This window comes from Lactuca serriola, chromosome 8 (genome assembly GCF_051521515.1).
Source record: "Lactuca serriola cultivar US96UC23 chromosome 8, Lser_US96UC23_V15, whole genome shotgun sequence".
Classification (NCBI taxonomy): Eukaryota; Viridiplantae; Streptophyta; class Magnoliopsida; order Asterales; family Asteraceae; genus Lactuca; species Lactuca serriola.
In genome coordinates, this window is record NC_136415.1 from 141,089,677 (window position 1) to 141,114,163 (window position 24,487).

The window sequence follows — 24,487 nt, forward strand, 5'->3', positions numbered from 1 at the left end:
ACATTTGAATCTTAAAATATACAATCACATGTGAATATCATATTACATATTCACATGTGACTCTTATATGATATAATCACATGTGAATCTTACATGATATAAATACATGTGCATTTTTGTGAGTGTTCTTGCATTAATCAGTTTTTTTGTATTTTATTGTAAATTTTGAAAAATTTGTGGAAAATATTGAAGATGTGAAAAGTTATAAATTAAAGAAAATATGAAAATCTTGATATGAGGAAATGACAACATTGTAATCTTTGTAGCATTTTTTATTTTTTATATTTTATTTTGGATCAAATAAAATACCTGTACTATTATATTTCTAGATTGATTAATAAAAATGAGATATTTTATGATTTACTTACGAATATTATAGTATAAGAAATATGTATATATGCATTGGAAAAAAATATGAATATATGCACCTAAAACGTTGATTTTTTTGTTAAAAAAATTAGAGTCTTTTCTTAAATATTCTTGCTTTTTTTAAATTACTGATTTTAAAAAATTAACTTTTTTAAAAATACAGTTTTTTTTTAAAAAAGTAGTTTTTTTTAAAAGTTGCAGTTTTTTTTTAAATGCAGTTTTTCTAAAATATTTGTTTATATATTTTTTTAAAAAAATTCATGTTTTTTGAAAAATTAAAATAAAAATCTCCATTTTAAAAAAAAATCAAAAAGTGTTATAAAAAAATAATCTGAAATTTGATTTATTATGTTAATATGTAGAACATTTTATTAATATTTCCAATAACAAAAAAATTAAACATTAAATGAGATCGGTAAGATGACGATCATGCTCTTAATGACTTAATTTTGATGTAATGTTCCACCTTTAGTTCTCGGGTTCTCGGGAAACAATGAGTTATCAAACGATCTCACCCTTATATATATATATATATATATATATATATATATATATATATATATAGAGAGAGAGAGAGAGAGAGAATTAGGTTCATATAAAAATTATATCTATTGCGTGAATGCGTAACTAATTCTAAAATGGATAATTGTAAGTTTGGTTATATTTAATTATGGTAAACTAATTAATTTCCTAACCATCCACCTATTATCTTGTAATACTCATTATTCAACCTAATTATTTTCACCTAGCGACAACAACCATCCCCTAGAGACATAAAATGGAAACGACGTCGGATCTGCTTTTACATCATCAGCGATTTCATAATTGAGTGTTTGTCGATCATTTTCGATCACCGGCGCAATCGCCAGTCTCTTCGCCATCATTGATAAGCGGCAATCATCGGTCACTCCGTCATTCTCGACCACCCACACACTCTAACCTCTCCACCATTCCTGATCACAAATGCAATCATATGTAATCATCGCCGCAATAAGTTGTGTTATTGTTGATTATTAGTCTGATATTTTAGATTTATGATTTCTTGGTGTGTTATTGTTTATTCATGATGTTCTTTTTTTGCAGGTGCTCACACGAGCCTTATAACATCGCGCTCATTTTTCTGTTTTTCCTCATCCCCTTCATAATGTTCTTACTTTGTCAAGGTCTCAATATTCCCACTCTCCATTTTTTCTTTTTGCATTAACGATATTTAACAAATATTTGTAGATCAGCAAACCCACGTTAGTAGTTTTCATATTTCTTATTTTTACGATATGTATTAGAACTGTTAATTTGCAAAATAATAATATTAAATTTTGTATTCTTTTTGATCAAATTGAAATAAGCAAAAATGATATGAAACTTTTCAAATTTGGGAGCTAAGTGTTTGTATGTGAAGAAAAAAATGATATCAAGCTCAAGCCAAGCTATCAATAAGAAGTTTTTTATCAAAACCTTTTCATCAGAGATTACCAAAAAAGCTATCAAATGTAAAAAAAGATTTACCAGTATTCAGACCGTATTTGGAGAAGTTTAAGAGCATATTAATATTTTTATTAGTTAAAGCATTCTTAAAGAATTATCTTTTGATTCTTAAAGAATGATTTTTGATTCTCAAAGAATTAACAATGGTCGATGATAATGGGATAATGGTTTGGGAAGATGAAATCTTGACAGTGGCATTTTTATGCAGGTATATAACATAACATGAGAGAATGGTGATGCATGTTGTAATCGTTATCGATCCGAGAAACAATATTACTAGTTATTTTTTAAATCTTATAGAATGTACTTGTATCATATTTTGAGAATGTATTAAATTTAGTTTTATTCTTTAAGAATGCATGTGAATTGTGGAATTATATATCATTATTAATTTTTACTCACTTATTTTCACACTATCTCATTCTTTCTCATTCATTTTTTCTAAGAATGGTTGGAATTTGAGACATAATGAATGCAATTCGTATATATTATTCAAGAATGCTTATTCTTGCATTTGTATGTTGTAATAAAAAATTTATTATTTTGATGTAAGTTATTATTCATGAAAATATGCATTAGTATTCTTTAAGAATCTCTAAAAATAATGAAAGAAAAATCTAAGAGAATGAACAGGAAAACAAATTTGAACATATTGAATAAAAAATCTAATTTAATATGAATATTTTGAATAAAATCCTAGATTTCATTGATTTTTATTAATTAAATTGAATTAGTTGCCTAAAATATAGAGAATAATAATTTTTTCTCTTTAAAAAAAATGTCAACTTTGCCTATATAATTAATTAAGTCCAATTATATAGTAAATGTTATTCCATGTAGCCTAAGATCACAACTATTAATTCTTTTAAATTTAATGGTCATAATTTCGTCATACATTCACACAATACATATGATTCACATTTGATCCTAACCCTATATATATATATATATATATATATATATATATATATATATATATATATATATATATATAGAGAGAGAGAGAGAGAGAGATGAGAGTTCAATTGAGAGAAAAAAAAAGGTTGAAAACGAGGAAATGAATCTGTACCACTCATTTCGAATATGCCGCTTAAGCACTCTATGGAACAGATCATATTCATTTATGAATACTTATGAATAAGTGTATTCATATATGAATATGTATATTCATATATGAATAAGTATTACGAAAGTGATTATTCATATATGAATACGGTGGTGGCGTGTAACATCCCAAAAATACAGATAAAATTTTGTTTTAAAATTCATTCAAAACATACGATACTCATAGCAAAACAGTCAAAAGTGTATCATAGCAACATGTTATCAGAGTACAAATTCCCAAAATCTCAAAATACGGAAATCGTAGGGTGATGTGGTGCGATCAGATCGAGCCATTCTCCTTCGAACTGGAAGTACCTGAAACATAAACTGAAAACTACAATCACAAAGCTTAGTGAGTTCCCCTAAAATACCACATACCATACAAACATACAATCAAGCATATATGGGTGCTTGCACGCCCCTTCGATCTATTTCAACCAGATACTATCAAGCATATTTGGGTGCTTGTAATCCCTTTTGGTCTATTTCAATCGGATACTGTAAAGCATATATAGGTGCTTGCAATCCCCTTCGGTCTATTTCAACCAGATACTGTCAAGCATATATGAGTGCTTGTAATCCCTTTCGGTCTATTTAACCCCTAACACTACCATATAATATCATAACAAGAATCATAGAGTCGTCAAGCAAATACAGACATAATTGACAATTGTTACAAAGACAATCATCATACTACATAATGAACTAGTGGGTCGACCTTAGTGCCTTCGACCCACATATACAGTAAAGAAACTCACATCAGACTTAAGGTAAATCGCACTCAGCGGATGACTCACGAAATCCTCTCCCTAAGGCACACGTATAAAATCCTAATTAGAAATTAGGCCAATATTCTAACCCGAAAGTCCAAACCCTCATTCTTGGCCTTAAGGCAAAAAGGGTTTCTTCACCCTTGCCTCATTGGGCCTCCCTCCTACCATAGCCCAAATTCATACAAGTCCAAAAGGCATCCAAGCCCAACCACAACGCCTTTAAGGCCCAATATGGCCCAAAAAGTACCCAACATGGCCTAAAGCCCATGAATGCCTTGGTACAATAGGTGGGCCTGAGGCCCAAACCTAAATAAGTCAAAATCCTAACAATACTCGAGCCCAAAAATCTTCTAAGTCCACAGACTACGTACGCGCGGTGTACATGGCTCGTACGCCCAGCGTACGCTGATGAAGATCCGGAATCGAGGCACTGGCCCAGTACGGGCAGCGTACTCTAGAGTATGCCCGACGTACTGGCCAGTCAGCCCAAACTTGCACCCAAGTCTTAATCCATTAAGCCTTAACGTTTAAAACTTAGATCCAAGCTCATAATAGTGTCTTAAGCCATAAAGTTGCAAACTTTATGCACTTGCATGCCTTAATGGGACTTAAACCATGAATTAAGCCCTCTAACTCTCTTAGGTGGTCACTAACACATGCATGATTTAGTCTTAACCTCTAAGATATGATTTTTATGAATCCATGCACTCCTAAGAGTCCTAAAGGACAGCTCAAATGGCCTGGAATAGCCCATACTCCAAAAGATCCCTTTATGGAATGAAACCATTTGAAATGGAAATTAAGCAAAGTGAACTATATCCAGATGTGTCAACTCATTTAATATCTTTCAAATTCAAAAGGTACATAATAAAATACATTAATACAAAGATAAAGGTGGCAGATATAGATATATTCTAGCCCATACCCTGAGAATATACACCAAATGAAGTTTACAACACTTTAGATATGCAAATTTGAAGAATATCAAGGATAAATCACTGAATCACACTTTGAAAATTACCAATATTAGTCTATTATATACCAGAAGTACACCATTTACATGTAGCTGATGTAAATATCGCATTAAAATATGGACATTGATGTACAAATACATAAAATGGATTAAGCTTGTGCCTACATATAATGAATAAATATTACATGGATGATGTCTAGAGCATTTTCCCCTATTTTTCCAGGGTTGTAGTTGTTTCTGAAGGAGGAATGGTAAAATAGTTAGCTTTTAAATCCAACACCCCTATGATGAATAAAAAAGAAAGGTAAAATAATTACCTTATACAAATGGTGTACTAAAACAATCAGGAGAATAAAAATAAATGGAGAATTTACACATAGAGAAACCCAAATTTAAAAGATTTGGAGTTAAGAATTCTTATGTTTGAAGTCGTTTTCTGCAACGGAGATATGGCTCTTGGAAAAAGGGCTTCATAAAGAAGAAAAGTCAATAAAGGTCAAATTAAAGACCCTATAACAACAAAAACTGCAGCATTGGGAAAGATTAAATTTGACCGATTTCACCTTTCTGAATCAAAATTTGCTCTTTTTTAGCCACCATCCTTCCCGAGATCCCAATTGTTCTTGATTTCTGCACAAAAAATGAAGAAGTTGAGATAAGTGGCCAAAACATGGAGAAGAAATGGCAGTGGAAGGTTTCTAGATCTACCTGAGCCAATATTTTAAATTGGATAGGACCATTAAAATCCTAGATGTTGGTTAAAAATCAAAACAAATAGAATCCAACAATACAAACAAACGGGTAAAACGGAAAGATGTTTTACCTTTTTTTATGTTAAAAAAGATTCTTACCATATACTTTCTTAGACATATGACAAAATTCCACATAAAAATCCAAAGCCATCTCCAACCTTGACAAAACGAAGAATGCAACTGTTGAGAAATGCCAATATGATTATATATGATTATGAGTGGATTGTAAAAAAATCATAAATTTGAAATAGCCATGCAAGAATAGATTAAATATAACCTTCAACAAATAAGTTCATGATTAGGTATCGGGAAAAAATGATAGATGACCTGTAACAGAAGATGACCATATGCAACCATGATGGGTTTAGCACTCCTGATGGCAGTGTTAGAAACTCGATTACACAAAAAAAATCAACATATTGACATGCTTATCAAATGAGGCCGCATCTAACCCTAAAATCGCGGTTCAAAGAAGAAAATTTATAGAGAAAAATGGAATGGAGGATTACCTGTTGGAATAGTGTCTAAGGCTGCAACTATATTAGGCAAGTATTTGACCCGGTTGTGCATGGTCCTTTTGGGTTGCCTTCACCATAGCAACTTGATAGGATGATTTATTAAGAGAGAGTAAAAATTATTAGTATATTATGAGAATAATATAAAGAATAATATATTGTTATTTGATTAATATAAGTCATAGAATTAATTGGAATTAATTTGGTGACTTAAAGAGATTAATTAAATAAGAGGGTATAAACTGTCAATTGTTTGATAGTTAAACTTTAGACTGTAAATCCATATAGATACGGATTGGACGGATTCTAGAAGCTAAGGAGTGCTTCAAATCGTCCAAGAGTTATCTAAGGAATGGATTTGGATAGCCTTAAGAGAAGATTATCCAATTAGGGTTTAGGTTGTAACCCTTAAGGAGTCTACAAGTATAAATAGACCCTATGGCATAAGGAAATCGGTACTTTTTCTAAAGTATAGAACCCCTGGCCGATTTCCTCCCCTCTCCTCTCTCTCAAATCATCCTCCTTGCTATTTGGTGTTTGTAAGCCATTAGAGGAGTGACAATTGTGACTCTAGAAGCTCCAAGACAACAAGACCAACAAGGAATTCAAAGGTATGATTCTAGATCTGTTTTAACATTGTTCTTACACCTAAATAGTCATTATAAGTCTTGGATTCAAAGCATGTTTAATTAGAAAGCCTAGATCCAAGCATTAGGGTTTTGCATGCGCACATAGGAAAGTTTTTATGGCTAAAACCCATCAGTGGTATCAGAGCCTAGCTTGGTTTTCATTAAATTGTTGCTTAATTGTCTGAAACGAAACTGCAAAATTCGAATTTTGTGTTTCTGAGTCATGGACTCGGCGAGTTCCATAGTGGACTCGGCGAGTTGGCCTGACTCAGCGAGTCACTTGGTGCACTCGGCGAGTCCAAGCGTCAGGAATGGCCAGATTCGGGATTTCTTCATGATTATCTTATGGAAACTTACCTTAATCATATTAGATCAACCCTAATCCGATTTTTTGATATATATGACTATTATCTTGATCTAATTAAAGATATTTATCAATTAATAAAATATTTAATTTCCTTATATGATAATTAATTAATTATTTTGATTATTTTGGTAATTATCTTGAAAGAAATCTTGAATAAATCAAATATAGATAATTAGGAAATTAATTGTTAATTGAAATTATTTTTTATTTGATCCTCCATGTTTTAAATGTTTCAAACTTGTCCTCAAGTTTTGAAATTTATATTTTGTGATTAAAAGTTTTAATTTAGACAATTTAAATTTCAAACCCTAGATTTTAAAATGTTTAAAATACAACCCTATACTAATATAATATTACAAGATTAACATATATATATATATATATATATATATATATATATATATATATATATATATACGTATAACTAAAATGCTAGTCTTACCGTTAGTAGGCCTCATTCACGAAGCCGATCTATAATGTGGGTATAAGGTTGCGGCCTATAAAATGGCGCTTAATGGGTGTACACTCACACCCACCGCTTGCTTGATTGGTGGAGGGTCGTTAGCCGAACGGGTAGGATAGGGCAACCTCATCCTCGCATTAAAAGTATAATAGGAAATACAAAGTAACTACACATATTTTAAAATTTCCCAATCTTAGTTACTTTAGGAAAAGTGAATTGATGCAATCCCATGAAATTACACTTTGCACCCTTGCTAAGAAGTTAGTGGAGCGTGTGTGGTTTACGGGCACACTAATTGGTTCTAAGAAAAGGTGGCAAAGGGTGATTCATTGTTTATCATAGTTCGATGGAGCGTGTGTGGTTTACCGGCACATCGAATAGGTGATCGTTACAATGAAGACACCATGTGAATTTGCATGGTAATTCACACCCGCTTTGTGATCCTCGGTATCCCAGTCACAAACTAGAGGGGCATATCGAGATTTAAACATGCCATTGAATGTTTTCAATGAATCTCATCCGATCCTAGGAATTCTCAATACATTTAGGACTAATAGTTAGGTTTTATGGTGGATAATTAGTGAATCGTCATTCACTTACCTTCAATTTATTTGCATGTTAGATTACGGCATCCCTTTTCTAATATGTAAATCTTGTTGTTGGATCCTAGCCTTAATTTTTCTTATTGGGTGATAATTAGGGATTCATATTCTAATCTATCTTTGTCCTTTTTTTCTAATTGTAGATGTCGAACGCAAACAACGCTGTTGCTAGTTCTTTTACGTTGATGAGCCTTTGCCAAAAGGTCACCTTCGATGGAACGAACTTTAGCGAATGGATAAGATACATTCGCACCATTGCTCGCTATGAGGATAAAGAGTATGTCCTCGATGAGAAGCTCGAGAAAATTAACCCTGAAATTGCTACTCCGGCTGAAATTACCGCTTTTGAAACTCATGAGCGAGATGCAACGAAGGTACATTGCATCATGATAGCCACCGTGAACTCCGAATTCCAAAAGTCCTACGAGGACATGTACCCGTACGAGATGCATCAAGACTTATTGGAGAGATACCACCAAAACGCGAGACAAGAGCGTTATGAGATTTTCACTAACATGATTTCCGCTAAGATGGGTCATGGAGAGTCTCTTACCGTGCACCTGCAAAAGATGCAAAGGTATGTCGACCGCCTTCGCAAGTTAAATGTTGACTTTGGGGAAGACTTGGCGATCGACATGGTGCTTCACTCTTTGCCTCCGATGTACAATCAATTTAGGATGACCTACCACATGAACAAAGAGGAGGTCACCCTAAGCAAACTCCAAGGTCTCTTGAGGGTCGCTGAGAGCAACTTCAAAGACAAGTCTGTTGCACCAACTCCCAATCCACCCGCTGCTCCTGTCTTGGCTATTGGTCAAGGAAAGGGAAAGAAGAGGAAGGCTTTGTCTAAGAACTATCGCAAGGTTGAAGCCCGAGATGGTGCCTCTTCTAGTGGGACCAAAGTTGATCCCGTTAAGCCCTGCCCTAACCCTAAGGAGGCAGAGTGCCACCACTGCCACAAGATAGGACATTGGAAGAGAAGCTGCCCAGAGTACCTGCAAGCCATCAAGGAAGGAAAGATCAAGCCATCTTTCGCAGGTATATACACAATTAAATCTAACGATTCTAATCATGCTATTTCTTGGGTTCTTGATACCGGTTGTGGTTACCACATTTGTTCTAATGTGCAGGGACTAAGAAGAAGTAGGGATGTGGAGCAAGGAAGAATCAATCTAATTATGGGGAACAGAAGATCGTCGCCTATGACCAAGATTGGAGTGTATTCTTTAGTGCTTAGGAATAATTTATGTTTAGATTTGAACAATTGTTGCTATTCTCCATAAATGGATAGAAAGATCATTTCATTTCTGAATCAAAATTTGCTCTTTTTTAGCCACCATCCTTCCCGAGATCCCAATTGTTCTTGATTTCTGCACAAAAAATGAAGAAGTTGAGATAAGTGGCCAAAACAGGGAGAAGAAATGGCAGTGGAAGGTTTCTAGATCTACCTGAGCCAATATTTTAAATTGGATAGGACCATTAAAATCCTAGATGCTTGTTAAAAATCAAAACAAATAGAATCCAACAATACAAACAAACGGGTAAAACGGAGAGATGTTTTACCTTTTTTTATGTTAAAAAAGATTCTTACCATATACTTTCTTAGACCTATGACAAAATTCCACATAAAAATCCAAAGCCATCTCCAACCTTGACAAAACGAAGAATGCAACTGTTGAGAAATGCCAATATGATTATATATGATTATGAGTGGATTGTAAAAAAGTCATAAATTTGAAATAGCTATGCAAGAATAGATTAAATATAACCTTCAACAAATAAGTTCATGATTAGGTATCGGGAAAAAATGATAGATGACCTGTAACAGAAGATGACCATATGCAACCATGATGGGTTTAGCACACCTGATGGCAGTGTTAGAAACTCGATTACACAAAAAAATCAACATATTGAGATGCTTATCAGATGAGGCCGCATCTAACCCTAAAATCGCGGTTCAAAGAAGAAAATTTATAGAGAAAAATGGAATGGAGGATTACCTGTTGGAATAGTGTCTAAGGCTGCAACTATATTAGACAAGTATTTGACCCGGTTGTGCATGGTCTTTTTGGGTTGCCTTCACCATAGCAACTTGATAAGATGATTTATTAAGAGAGAGTAAAAATTATTAGTATATTATGAGAATAATATAAAGAATAATATATTGTTATTTGATTAATATAAGTCATAGAATTAATTGGAATTAATTTGGTGACTTAAAGAGATTAATTAAATAAGAGGGTATAAACTGTCAATTGTTTGATAGTTAAACTTTAGACTGTAAATCCATATAGATACGGATTGGACGGATTCTAGAAGCTAAGGAGTGCTTCAAATCGTCCAAGAGTTATCTAAGGAATGGATTTGGATAGCCTTAAGAGAAGATTATCCAATTAGGGTTTAGGTTGTAACCCTTAAGGAGTCTACAAGTATAAATAGACCCTATGGCATAAGGAAATCGGTACTTTTTCTAAAGTATAGAACCCCTGGCCGATTTCCTCCCCTCTCCTCTCTCTCAAATCATCCTCCTTGCTATTTGGTGTTTGTAAGCCATTAGAGGAGTGACAATTGTGACTCTAGAAGCTCCAAGACAACAAGACCAACAAGGAATTCAAAGGTATGATTCTAGATATGTTTTAACATTGCTCTTACACCTAAATAGTCATTAGAAGTCTTGGATTCATAGCATGTTTAATTAGAAAGCCTAGATCCAAGCATTAGGGTTTTGCATGCGCACATAGGAAAGTTCTTATGGCTAAAACCCATCATTACCGTGGTGACATTTAATAATCTGACTAGCAGGTGGAAAAGATGAATCATATCGTCATCGCCATCGAGACCAAAACGTACCATTATATCCATTGAGGGCACATTATTTTAACAAGAAATCCAATTAGGTCTACAGTAAGGAAAAAAAAGCAACATTTAGAGAAAGAATATTGTAGAAAATGTACCTGAGCCATGAAACATTTTATTATGTTTGCATATTCCTTAAAACTTTGTAAATAGAGAATATGAGATTTTAGGATTCGAATTTTGAAATTGAAATTGCTAGGTAAACTGAGTGTGGGTTTTAATGGGAGAAGGTCGGGGATAACAGTGTGTGATGAGGGAAATAAAGAAGGAAAGTCATTTAATTAATGGAAGATTACCGTTTGATTTAATTTATAAAGCATTAATGTTTAATGTGATTAATTTTTGAAATGGAAATGTAATGTGTATTGAAGGGTAAGTATAAATTGATTGTACATGATATAGTAGGTATTGTACCTCTTAAATTTCAAGAAATGTCTAAAATGCTTTATATATATATATATATATATATATATATATATATATATATATATATATATATATATATATATATATATATATAGCGGTGAGATCGGTTGAGAACTCATAGTTTTCCGAGAACTAAAAGTGGAGTGTTAGATCAAAACTAATTCATTAATAACATGATCGTAATCTTACCAATCTCATTTAATGTTTAATTTTTTGTGTTATTGGAAATGTTAACAGAAACGTCTAGAAAATTACAAAATAAATCAAAATTTCGGATTTTAAAAAAAATAGTATTTTTCAATTTTTTTTAAAAAGTGGAGATTTTTTAATTTTTTATAGAAAACATGAATTTTTGGAAAAAAAAATTGATCTTTTTAAGAGCTGCAATTTTTTTAAAATCATTTAAAAATCAATAAAATTAAAAAAAATAGAATATTTAAAAAAAATACTACAATTAAAAAAACCAGCATTTTTCAAAAAAAACTATAATTTTTTCAAAAAAAAACTACAATTTTATAAAAGAAAACTGCATGTTTTTCAAAAAAAAAACTACTATATTTTTAAAAAACTGCATTTTTAAATAAAAAAAACTACAATTTTTTCAAAAAACTGCAACTTTTTCAAAAAAAAACTACAATTTTTTTTAAAGAAAAATGCATTTTTTCAAAATTTTTCTTTTTAAAAAAAACATCAATTTTTTCAAAAAAACTGCATTTGTTTTAAAAATTAATTTTTTAAAAATCAATAAAAATACTATAATATTCGTAAGTAAATCATAAAAAATCTCATTTTTATTAATTAATCTATAAACATAATAGTACAAGTGAAACAACCCAAAAATATGATCCAAAAATTTCAATTTTTATCATAACAAAAACATGAAACCAAGTATCACATAACAAAATCATACGTTGCGTGTTTCAAAAACCATGATAAAATACTGAAAGAAAGAAAACTGTATCACAACTGTATCCAAACATATCAACTAACGGAATCAGCTCCCAGGACAGAAACTGAAGTTGTGGTGTGTGCGATGCCGTCATCCCGAGCTCTTCCCTTTGCTTGCGGAAGTACCTGAAACCAAAACTGAAACTGTAAGCACGAAGCTTAGTGAGCTCCCCCAAACTACCACATACCATACAATACATATAAAGCACATACTGGGCCTTGCCCACTGCATCAGACCGAAGTCCGGAACTAGCTGTTCGGAAATGACTGCATCGGACCGAAATCCGGAAATGACTGCATCGGACCGAAATCCGGAACTGACTGCATCGGACTGAAGTCCGGAACTGACTGCATCGGACCGAAGTCCGGAACTGACTGGGACCTTGTCCCCTGCATCGGACCGAAGTCCGGAACTAGCTGCATCGGACCGAAGTCCGGAACTGACTGCATCGGACCGAAATCCGGAACTGATTGCATCGGACCGAAGTCCGGAACTGCCTGCATCGGACCGAAGTCCGGAACTGACTGGGACCTTGTCCCCTGCATCGGACCGAAGTCCGGAACTGACTGATCATGGCATAACATAACACATATCAACTAATATAGACACATATACTGCATACTTAGACCTGGCAATTCGTGTATTCGTGTCATGAAAACGTGTCAGCCACGAATTTTACACGATACGATTACATGATGAGAAATAAGCTTTATCTCAAATTTTAAGATGTATTCGTGTCGTGTCTCTCACAGATTCGTGTCTTCGTGTCTGAAATTGCCAGGTCTATGCATACTGCATCGGACTGAAGTCCGGAACATATAACACACAAACACGCTTGAATCACATAGACATCAAGCATACTGAACTATTGCTTCGGACTGAAGTCCGGAACTACTACTAACTAAACGGGCCGGCATTGTGGCCGTAGACCCGTTCCTACTGGAAGGAAACTCACCTCGTGAACTGGCTGCTGTGTGAATGGCTCTGGAAGCTAACTGCTGCTGCTCCGGTATCTCCCCGGCTACAAATCCATAAACACACTCAATCAAATGCTAATCACTGCACTGGGGTAAAATGACTCTTTTACCCTTGGTCAAAGTCAACTCTCCCGGTCAAAGTCAACCTACAGTTGACCTGACTCGCCGAGTTGGGTCGCCAACTCACCGAGTCTCTAGTCTCACTTCTCGACCCTACTCATGGCTACTCGTCGAGTATGGCACCTACTCGACGAGTACCCTCTCGATTCAAGAACTCAGACAATCTGCATACGACTCGCCGAGTCATATGAACAGCTCGACGAGTTGTTCTTGAGCTAAGAAGATTGCCTTGGACTCGCCGAGTTGTATGAACAACTCGTCGAGTCCCTCCATTACTGAGTCTGCCCTCCAACTCACTAAGTCTACTCTACTACTCACAGGCTCCCACTCGACATCACTCAAAAAGGGGAAAAAAAGGGACCCGCGACTTGACTCGCCGAGTCACATCCATGCAGCTACTCTAAACTCGATTCTGCTTGAATCCAGCGTCTAAAACTTATAGATCTGGGCTTCCTTAGTTCGATTAGCACGTAAAGATTCTATCTTTACGTGCCCATAAGCGACCAAGAAGATAATAAGGCTCAAAGAGCATAATAAAGGCTAGATCTAGGGTTCTTATGCAAAGCATCTTCAAAAAGGCAATAGATCCGGGCTCTACAACTCCTAAATGAACAGATCTAGGGATCTCTCGACCTATTAAGGCATCCATACAACTATAAGGTTTGGAAAATACATCAAACTAGCCCTAGAAGTGTTCTAATGGAGGTCTAAAGCATAAAACAGAAGGAATCCGAGAAATACCTCAATGAACTCTGATTTTGCCCTTGGATCTTTGCTCTACACCTCTTCTCTTTGCTCCTTTCTTCTTCTTCTTCTTCAAGCCTTCAAAATCCACACAAAGACACTTAAAACAAACAAGGGATGGATTAGGGTTTCTCACAGCTCTCTGAGGGTGAAGGAGGCGAGTTTGGGGCACATAACATTGCTTAAATAGTGAGCAACCCGGGGATTTAGGGTTTCTTCCTGGCAGGCAGACTCGCCGAGTCTCGAATATGGACTCGCCGAGTCGCCGACTAACACGTGCTCGAAAACTCGACCCTACTCGACGAGTCAGGCCATAGACTCGCCGAGTCCCTCAATAAAACTTCTAAATAAATGTCACGGGAACAACATACCAGAGATGAGGCGTTACAACAAGTATTTTATTCGATACAAAATAAAAAAATAAAAAAGAACAAAATGCTACAAATTTCAAAGCATTTTCATGTCTTCGTGTCAATATTTCCTTATTTTCTTCAATTTATCATTTTTCATCTCTTCAATATTCACCACAATTTCTTCCAAATCTACAAGAAAAATAAAAAAATAATAAATAATGCAAAAACACTCACAAAAATACATATGTGATTTTCATGTGATTAACATATGAATCACATGCGATTCACATATGAATCACATGTGATTTACATGTGAATCACATGTAATTCATATGCGATTCACTTGTGATTTACATGTGAATCACATGTAATTCATATGTGATTCACTTATGATTTACATGTGAATCGCATGTAATTCATATGTGATTTACAAGTGAATCACTGTGATTCCCTTGTGATTAACATATGAATCACATGTAATTCATATGTGATTCGCTTATGATTTAGATGTGAATCACATGTAATTCATATGTGATTCGCTTGTAATTTACATGTGAATCACATGTAATTCATATGTGATTCATATGTGATTTACATGTGAATTACTTGTTAATAACATGTAATTAATATGCGAATTAAATATGATTCATCAAATACCAACTATGTTCTTATAATTTGTAGGTAGGTTTTGCTCCCATTGTAAAGTTATCAAACAATTGTAATATAATGGGTAAATTAGACATTTTCATAATCAATGGAAATGTTGCTTCACTAGTAAAAGAATTTATACCTTGACAAAAAATGGTAGTTTTGTGTATTAATCATATCAATGGCTGGGCTACATGTGAGGGGACTCAAATATAATTTATAAAGCAGTTGAAGGAGAACATAAAACTTGTCCATAAAAATCATAAAAAAACCAAAGAAATCTAAAATTAGTTGAGACCATAAACCTGGAATCCAAATTCATGAAGCATTGCATTGACATCTGGCCTTGGTAGCATTTCCAGAATATCAAGAAAAACCTATAAACGACTGATATGAATAAGGCTCTAAATAACAATTTTACAACAACAACAAGTCAAAAGGAGCATATATCTAGAACCAAAGTTATCAAATAGTGGAAGCCTATATCGTAATCATGTAATCAACTTGAAAACATAAACATTGAAAGCTTAATCTGCACAATTCTCAAATTGACTACGGAGTGATTTAACCTAATTCTGATATACGAATTCGAAATTTTATTCAATCATCCAACCAAACACCAATAAGGTAATTTGATTAATTGTTATGAAATGTTAATTAGCAAGATAAATTGAATCAATGGCAACTCATGTTACTAACAGAATGAAGCTATAACTTAAAACAAATAACACAAATTCAGGAGAATTTATGATGCGCAAATTCGCTGATTTACTCAAATTTAGGGCTTGATCGATGAAACTTAACGGATCGTCATAATCTATGTTCAATATTTCCAATTCAGCAGGAGATCTTTATGAATTAATAGTCATAGCAAACGAAAGCTAAGAGGGAATCTAAGATCGTTGTACAGATGTTAAGATGATCGATACCTAATTTAGTGCGAGGGCGACTAGTTTTGCAACGCCTAGGGTAGGGCAAATCCTTGGTTCTGAGAATCGGACGTGCCAATTCTGGCTTCTTGTCCGGATCACCGAGATCATTGTACACATCGTAATTGAATTCACTCTCTCAAATCGAAATCCCAATCTACAGGTCAAACTAATCCTTTTGACTACATATCGAAATGGTCTTCGACTCACATCAATTGACCCAAAGCTATTCGTGTATGATCATCAATCCCCAAACTACGTTCGATATGGATTTGACTTCAATCAAACACGTTCGACTTTGATTTTCGGAAGCAAATGAAGATTAGCAACACACAACGAAATTACTATCCACAAACCAACTTGATGTCAACCTCAATACGTTCGACTACCAAGCCCCAAACCAAATGAAATCAATTACGATGCAAACGATCCCAAGTAACCCGTTCGATTCCAAGCAAAGACTAAAGCTTCTTGGCGTCATTTCGGAGCCCTAACTAATCAATTAGGGCTTGAACTCTCAGCTTCTTCTTTGTTTTTTATAACGGCGGAGGGAGATGGGCGATGTAGATGGTGGTCTCTGATAATGACCTAGATGTGGTGCTGAAGATTCGACTTGCCGGCGTTGGTTGTGGGGGAAGCGGAATCGTGACACCAGAATCAGAGAACAGGAGAAGGTGAGGAGCGTTTTGGGAAGATCGAATGTTACGTTTGGAAATTTTTTTTTCTTTTTTAGTGATTTAATGTAGTAAACTAATAATGTATTTGTTTCCAATAATGCCCTTATGTAATTTAATTGGTAATACCCCATCCTCTTTAGTTTTCTGATTATTTACAAAAATGACACCTTCCATCTTGATCGTCCTTTATTTTGATCTAACGTTCCACTTTTAGTTCTCGGGTTCTCGGGAAATTATGAGTTATCAAATGATCCTTCCTCTTTCTCTCTCTCTCTCTCTCTCTCTCTCTCTATATATATATATATATATATATATATATATATATATATATATGCGACTGTCATATACCTATCATGTACCTAAGCTTATATATAAAACCCTTCAAACAATGTAGTTTTGATCACTTCATATCCAAACTAATCATGATATCTTTTTACTATTCTTCCTTAATCATGTGACTTATTAAATCGATCAAATTTATATTATTTTTCTTCATTGTGTTTAAGAAATTAAAGCATTAAAGTCGTGACAATTTAATCAACCCTAATAAATTGTAAATGAAAACTAATAGAATAAAAGATAAAAGAAGAACATGTTATAACTCAATTAAGCTTTTCACAAAATCATTGGATATAGTTTTTTAATTGAAACACAAAACGTTTGAGTTATATTGGTCAAAAAATATTGGTTTTTTATTTTCTCTATAAACTTCAAAATTATTTGCAATAAAAATATATATAATTGATATTTTCATTCCATAATTGAACTTAATTCAATGGTATTTTATTAAAACAAAAAACAAAACTAAGAGAAAATGAAATTGGATTTGTTTTATTTAACTACGTATCTATACCTAAGCTTAGATACATAACAACTACATATTCATTTCTCTCTCTCGTGCTCTCTCTCTCTTTCTCTCTCTCTCTCTCTCTCTCTCTATATATATATATATATATATATATATATATATATATATATATATATATATATATATATATATTAGTAGAGGTGGTCAAGCGGTTACCCACGCTGTAATGATATGAGTCCCCATTATAGGGGCAATCTAACCATTAATCAATTATTATGTTATTTTCTTTAAATAAATTGGTTTCTTAGTTTCATTAAAATAACCCCAGGCCCCAAAGGAGCCTGGAACATAAAAACACATATTCCATGTTTCAACATCAAACAAGCAAGTATGTGTTGTTTGTATAAAGAAAAGAAACGAATTCAGTAAAACCTCTAGAGATTTATCTACAAATGGAGTTTAAGTCTATACACAAGCTAGTCTACAGCTCTGACCACCGTTCAATCAAGAACCACCAGAACTCAACCTTCCAACCACCATCTTTTCCGGCAACAACTGCCACCGGATTCCCTCTACTAGCCATCGCAATAGCCTGCATCACAGCAATCACTTTCTTGCTCCTTTGCTACTTCCTGATCACCAAATGCTGTTACCCTTTAATCCAATTCATGACATCCCGGACCACTACATCAGAAGAACCACCATCAGTTTACTCAACTCCGGCATGGCAGATCACCGGGCTCGACGAATCACTAATCCGACAGATACCCGTTTGTCAGTATAGCAAAAGGGACAACGTGAACAAAAGATTGCATAAATGTGTGGTTTGCTTGAATGAGTTTCAAGATTTGGATACATTGAGAGTTCTTCCAAGCTGCAACCATGGATTCCATTTGCATTGTATCGACATTTGGCTTAGGAACAATCCCAATTGCCCGATTTGTCGATTCAACATCTCGGGTACGACCCGGTGTCTAACGGATACGATTGGGCCCACTTCTTCGCCTCAAGATCCGGAATCGAGCCCAACAAATAGCAACGAAGATTTCGTTACAATTGAATTGGGCGAGGGTGCTAATGAATCGAGAAAGCCTCATTTTGAAAGAATCATGGAGACGAAAGATGAGCAACTTGCAATTCAACCCCTTCGAAGATCTTTCTCGATGGATTCTGCAGTTGATCGTGATATTTATTTATCTGTTCAAGATATCATACGTAATCATGAAGAGGCTACAAGAACAAAGAGACCTTTCTTCTCGTTTGGACATGTACGAGGATCCCGAAGTGCTATTCTTCCTCTCGAGTTTTAATTAGACAAGAGATTAAATCATGTTTTTCTCGGATTCTTTTCGGGTTTGTAGCAACATATCACATTTCACTAAAAATACCTATTGTTATGAGAGATGGAGAGTAAAGATGAGGAGGACATTATGTCTTTTGTAGAGATCGAGAGTAAGTGTATCTCATTTTGTTCAACTTATGAGTGTCACAAAAAATTGTTGCTTTTGTCCCATCCAATTTCACTAAAATTCCACATTTCTCTAAGATATATTGTATTGCTTTTTTTTTTCTTTACTTCATGAATTAACAGGGAGACTTACGAGTTTTGGGTGTGATGATATAATACAATAAGATCTTAAGGAGCAAATTATTAGAGAAATTAAATGTCATCCTACTTTTTATTCCTATAAATCATCTTATTCATTTAAATGATGATAAGTGTCAGATAGTATATTAAAATATAATTAAATCATATTAAATGAGCATTAAATATTATACATGTCACCATTTAATTGGACAGTAAAAATTGTAGGAACAAAAAAATAAGAGGATATTTAATTTCTCCTAAGATAACCAAGTGTAATAAAAAGTGTCACATGAAGTAGTATTTATGGAAACTAGTGTTTTGGCAAATTTTGATCATTTAAGGAAGTAATAGATAAAATAAGGGTATATAAGTAATTTTTCTCAACGCTGCTAATATCAAATTGACTATTTGAATCTAAATAATGAGATAGTTACGTCATCCGAGATTATCGAGGGCATAATCATTTTTAAGGATACGTGTAAGATATATTTTTCATACAATATCATCACCCAAAGTCGAGACATGTTAGTTTAGAGGGTAAGCACAACCAAATCAAAATATACTAATAACATAAGTTGGATATATTTTGAATTAGTGGCAATGTGAAGACACTAGATAAGGTTAATAACAAATTCATCAAAAGGTTAATCTAAGGTTAATATGAATGAATACTTATGTATCATTTATCAAGTTCTCACAAAGAAGTTCTGAAAAAAAAATCAATAACATCTTCATAAGATTAAAAGTTTCAACCCATTCTTTTGGACTGCTTCAGGCATCATAAACAAGAAGGAATTGATGAGTTAATCAAACATGTTTATAAAAATTATATCGGCCAATTCTGATTATTGTTTCTTGACGATATTCAAGGCATAATCAGCTAAAAGTGATGTCAACAAAACCCATTCTAGAAGCAACAAACAAACAAACAACTAATGTGTTTTTTTAGGATATCCAAATCAAATTGTTGAAGTCTATATCAATGCGGCATTATATCTCGATTATTATTTAATTATGGTTACTGTAAAACCCATAAAAGAGTTATATGAGTGAAGTAAAATGATGAAAAGAACAAAGATATTGGAACGACAGAAGAATGAAACAAAAGAGACGTCCAATCGTAATTGTATGTTAGTGAAAATCCATTTTTTCTGTGTGTCTCTTTTTTGGAATATGTTTATGTCGCAATCTTGATTACCTCTAATTTATGTATTAAATTTTAGGATTAATCTTAAAAACATTTAAAAAAATGAGAGGTTTGATTAAAACGATAAGTTTTAGAATCTTTAGAGAGAGTATTTTTCTCAAAATTGCCATTTATTTTGTAAAATAGATATTAGAGTTCTTATAGTCACCACAAAGGGTGCATTTGAACCTTTTTTGAAAATAAAGGGTACAAAATTTAACTTCTAGTATGCTTCGAGGCAATTCCTATTTCCAGTTCATATTCCAATATTACAATATAGCCCCTGCTTTACAAAAGGAAATTACAAGCCCTCCGCCACAAGGATCTGAAGCCCCAATTTTATCAGATCTGCTACTCTCTCCGTCGACCACCTCCACTAACGCGGCCTACATCGGACATCGGAATCTTACGTGATTCAATCTCTCATCGCCGGATAGTTCATCTGGTTCGTTTTTTTTCCATCCACATAGATGTATTTTTTTAATTGTCACTTATAAGTTATAACCTCTCCTTTTATCAGTTATTACATATCTTACTCTTCGATTTCATGATAAGTTACGACGAATTTTCAAGGATTTGTAGTATTAGCTTTTAGATCACGAAATCGTTGTACTTTGCGCGTCCTTTCAGTTTTATATTTTATGAAACTGTATCAATCTGTCCAAATCGAATGTTAAGTCAACTGAATATCTTTAATCTATAAGAATGGCGATCTATATGTATTTATACTATTTGGATTCTTGGCGTCGAACGTGTTTCGAATTTGAGCGAGTTTTGAGTTCAACATTGGCATGATTTTGTAGTTGTCGTTGATGATTGCGAATATACTTATTGGTAGAAGTATCTGTGTTATCAAAAACGGTTCCATGGGTTTACCACATGCTAGATTGACATATACATAGCAGTTTTGAATCCTAAAGCCACCTAACTTGATCACAAAAGTCCAGGCCTGTCACCTATCTTGAATGTAGAACATGAACCACCTAACTTGATCACTAAATGTGCATAATTGTAGGTCTACCTTAGCATATGCTCGTATTCACTCAACTGTATCTTATAAGAAATGTTTATGTTAGACTTGTGTTCATTTTCCCTTCACAGAATCTGCTGTATGCAATGCATGTATCAGTGTCACATCATTTTCTCTTCTTTTCAGATAATTGAATATGTATGATAATCTTGGAAACCCATCTGGGGTGCCAAGACCACCAGTTAGTACACCACAAACTCCATTTGGGAATCCATTTTATGGTGCCAGTTCAGGACTAATCAGAGGTGGACTTGGTGCCTATGGAGAAAAAATCTTAGGTTCAAGCTCCGAATACGTGCAAAGTAATGTAAGTAACATTAAAAACAGCAATCTCCATTATTTGATTATATTTCCATTTTCCATACTCTCAAATTGTAAAATATTTTCACAGATTAGTAGATACTTCTCTGATCCACAATATTATTTCCAAGTGAACGACCATTATGTGAGGAACAAATTGAAGGTTGTTCTATTCCCATTTCTGCACAGGGTAAGTGGTATCTTAACAGCTTATATTATTACCCAATCTGCCCTCATTTTCATCTTCTTCTGTTGTGTATGTGTAACTTATATACATTTTGGTTGTTTTATTTGTCATTTTCAGGGTCATTGGACAAGAATTACTGAGCCAGTAGGGGGTAGGCTATCATATAAGCCTCCCATTTATGATATCAATGCTCCAGATCTGTATATCCCATTAATGGCTTTTGGTACATATGTTGTTCTTGCTGGCTTCTCATTGGGACTTCAAGGAAAGTAAGTATAAGCTTAATCACACTATACTATGCTATACCTGTTTATGCAAAATGGGTTGTATTATTTATTTATTTTAAATTTATTGGCATTTTTTTAACATCTATTATTAATTTACAGGTTTACCCCAGAAGCATTGAACTGGCTGTTCATGAAGGGAATAGTGGGTTGGTTTCTACAGGTTTCACTTCTAAAAATGTCATTATTTTCATTGGGTGGTGCAGAGGCACCTCTGCTGGACATCGTAGCTTACGCCGGGTATGCGTTCGCTGGATTATGCCTGGCGGTTTTTGGTAGAATCATCATGTCCTACTCCTACTACTTCTTGATGCCATGGACTTGTCTCTGTATGGGAATCTTTTTGGTGAAAACAATGAAACGTGTCCTTTTTTCAGAGGTTAGAAGTTTTGATTCCAGCAGGCATCATTATCTGCTGCTGTTTATCGCGTTAGCACAGTTTCCCCTCTTTGTTTGGCTCGGGAACATTACCGTTAATTGGCTTTTTTAGAATAATTGTTTAGTTTTTTTTTTTTTTTTTTTTTGATGTAAAATAGGTGACTTTTTGGTTGTGGTTTTTGCTTTGTTGAATGCATAGAGAATGCTATTTATACAGCAACCAGTTGTTACATTTGTAGTGGAGTATGTAAAAGGAGGCTTGCGTTATTATTGTTGCTTCTCATTTGTAGTCTTTGTCTTGTGTATGGCTTTTTAACATAATGTTGTCTGTTGGTTATGGCTGTGTCGAGTGTGGTGTTTTCCTCCTTGCTAAACGGTTAGTTTTCCAATCCTCTAGCAGACTGTTGTTCTTAGATTCTGTGAGTCGAGAGAGACTCTCCATTAACAAGTTTGAATCTAATTCTACCTGAGTTTCTTTTCTTTATATCTACGAACTCTCCCCTCTAACTAAGAGGGTGTTTGGCTAAGTGTATTCAAAATGATAAACATTTATAACTTATTAGTTTATAGTGGTGTCAAAATGGAGGTCTTAAAAAAGTGTTTGGATTAGCTTATCTACTGTTAAATTGTTATAAGTTGATAAGTCTTTTTTAGTGTTTGGCAAAATGATCAAAAATGACTTCTTTTTAGTTTCATGCGGTTATAAGTTGTTTTTAAAAAAGTCTATCCAAACATTCATTTTAACTTGTACCGGTATAGAACCGATAATAAGTTTAAAAACTATTTTTTAAAGTTTAGCAAACACCCTTTAAACGCAGTGAGTTTGGGGAAGTGTGGGCTGGTTGATTCAACCAGGAGTGTGTCCATGACTTTTGCTTGGTTCAAGTATAGAACTTTCATGTCAACAATGTCTTTCCACAAGACCATCACAACATTCTCATCTATGTTGCCTCCATGTTCCTTATTAATCAGCCAACATTAGTTCCATACAACAAACATGACCTTATTGTCACCTTACAAAATTTTCCCTATAGTTTTAGTGGCACCTTTTGTCCCAAAAAATGTCCTTCATTTTAACCATCCTGCCTTTATGTGATTTGTAACATCATCATCAACATCAACTTCCTTATGAATTATAGATCTCGTGTACTTGAAACTCTCATTTAATTGTAAAACATGATCGTCAACGCATACTTCTATACCTTCACCATTTGGCTCACCCCAAAAATTGCACCAAAGATAGTATGTCTTTGTATTGTTAATATGTAGCCTTTTTTTCTTTGTTAATATGTAGCCTTTTTTTCTTCTAATGATGTCTTCCAAGTATTTAATCTAACATTTAGCTTTATGAGCCACAAACTATGATATCAACAAAAGGTATACACCATGGTACTACTTCTTGGGACCCAACCTTTGTTTCACAATAATTTCCATCCATATTTAAAGCAAAGAAGTACATGCTAAGATTTGAACCCTCATGAAACCCGATTTCTATGGGGAAAGCTTTGGTGTCACCAATTGCAATTCGAATAAGTTGAAGACTTGTAGTACAAATCACGTATAACCCTAACATATCTTCCCTAAACCCTTTTAGCTTCCAAGGTCTTCCATATTGTATCACGTCAGACACTATCATGGGTCTTCTAAAGGTCAATGAACACCATATGAAAATTCCTATTTCCTTCTTGATATTTCTCCATTAGACGTCTCAGTAAGAATGTTAACTTATAAGAATAAAGTTTAACTAAATAAACATAAACTATTAAATAAATTTTATATAAACATATTTCATTTCGTTTAAAATTCTCATGAATACACCCTCGAAATTCCCATGCTCCCCCTCCCCCTCCCTGAAATCTCCAACCTTCCCACCCCTGCCCCATCCCCAAATTCCTTGATTACCTATACCCTCGTTCCTCTGTTTCCGATTGATTTTGGGTTGTCCTTATAGGCTAAAAGAAACTATTTTTGGATTAAAAAACTATTTTAAGTAAAAAAAATAGTTATTTATAGCA

General features: G+C 34.0%; 2 protein-coding genes across 2 annotated transcripts; both read left to right on the forward strand.

Annotated features, from left to right (window-relative positions):
* The first annotated feature begins 17,854 nt into the window (after positions 1-17,854).
* Positions 17,855-19,030, forward strand: LOC145071402 (RING-H2 finger protein ATL16-like). Its single transcript, XM_079018294.1, has one exon. The coding sequence runs from the start codon at positions 17,972-17,974 to the stop codon at positions 18,827-18,829; it is 858 nt and encodes a 285-aa protein (XP_078874420.1). The 5' UTR covers positions 17,855-17,971; the 3' UTR covers positions 18,830-19,030.
* Positions 19,031-20,586: 1,556 nt separating this feature from the next.
* LOC145069653 (uncharacterized) lies at positions 20,587-22,755 on the forward strand. Its single transcript, XM_079016607.1, has 5 exons — positions 20,587-20,738; positions 21,450-21,630; positions 21,715-21,813; positions 21,928-22,079; positions 22,197-22,755. The coding sequence occupies exons 2-5, from the start codon at positions 21,460-21,462 to the stop codon at positions 22,582-22,584; spliced, it is 810 nt and encodes a 269-aa protein (XP_078872733.1). The 5' UTR covers positions 20,587-20,738; positions 21,450-21,459; the 3' UTR covers positions 22,585-22,755.
* The last annotated feature ends 1,732 nt before the right edge of the window (positions 22,756-24,487 follow it).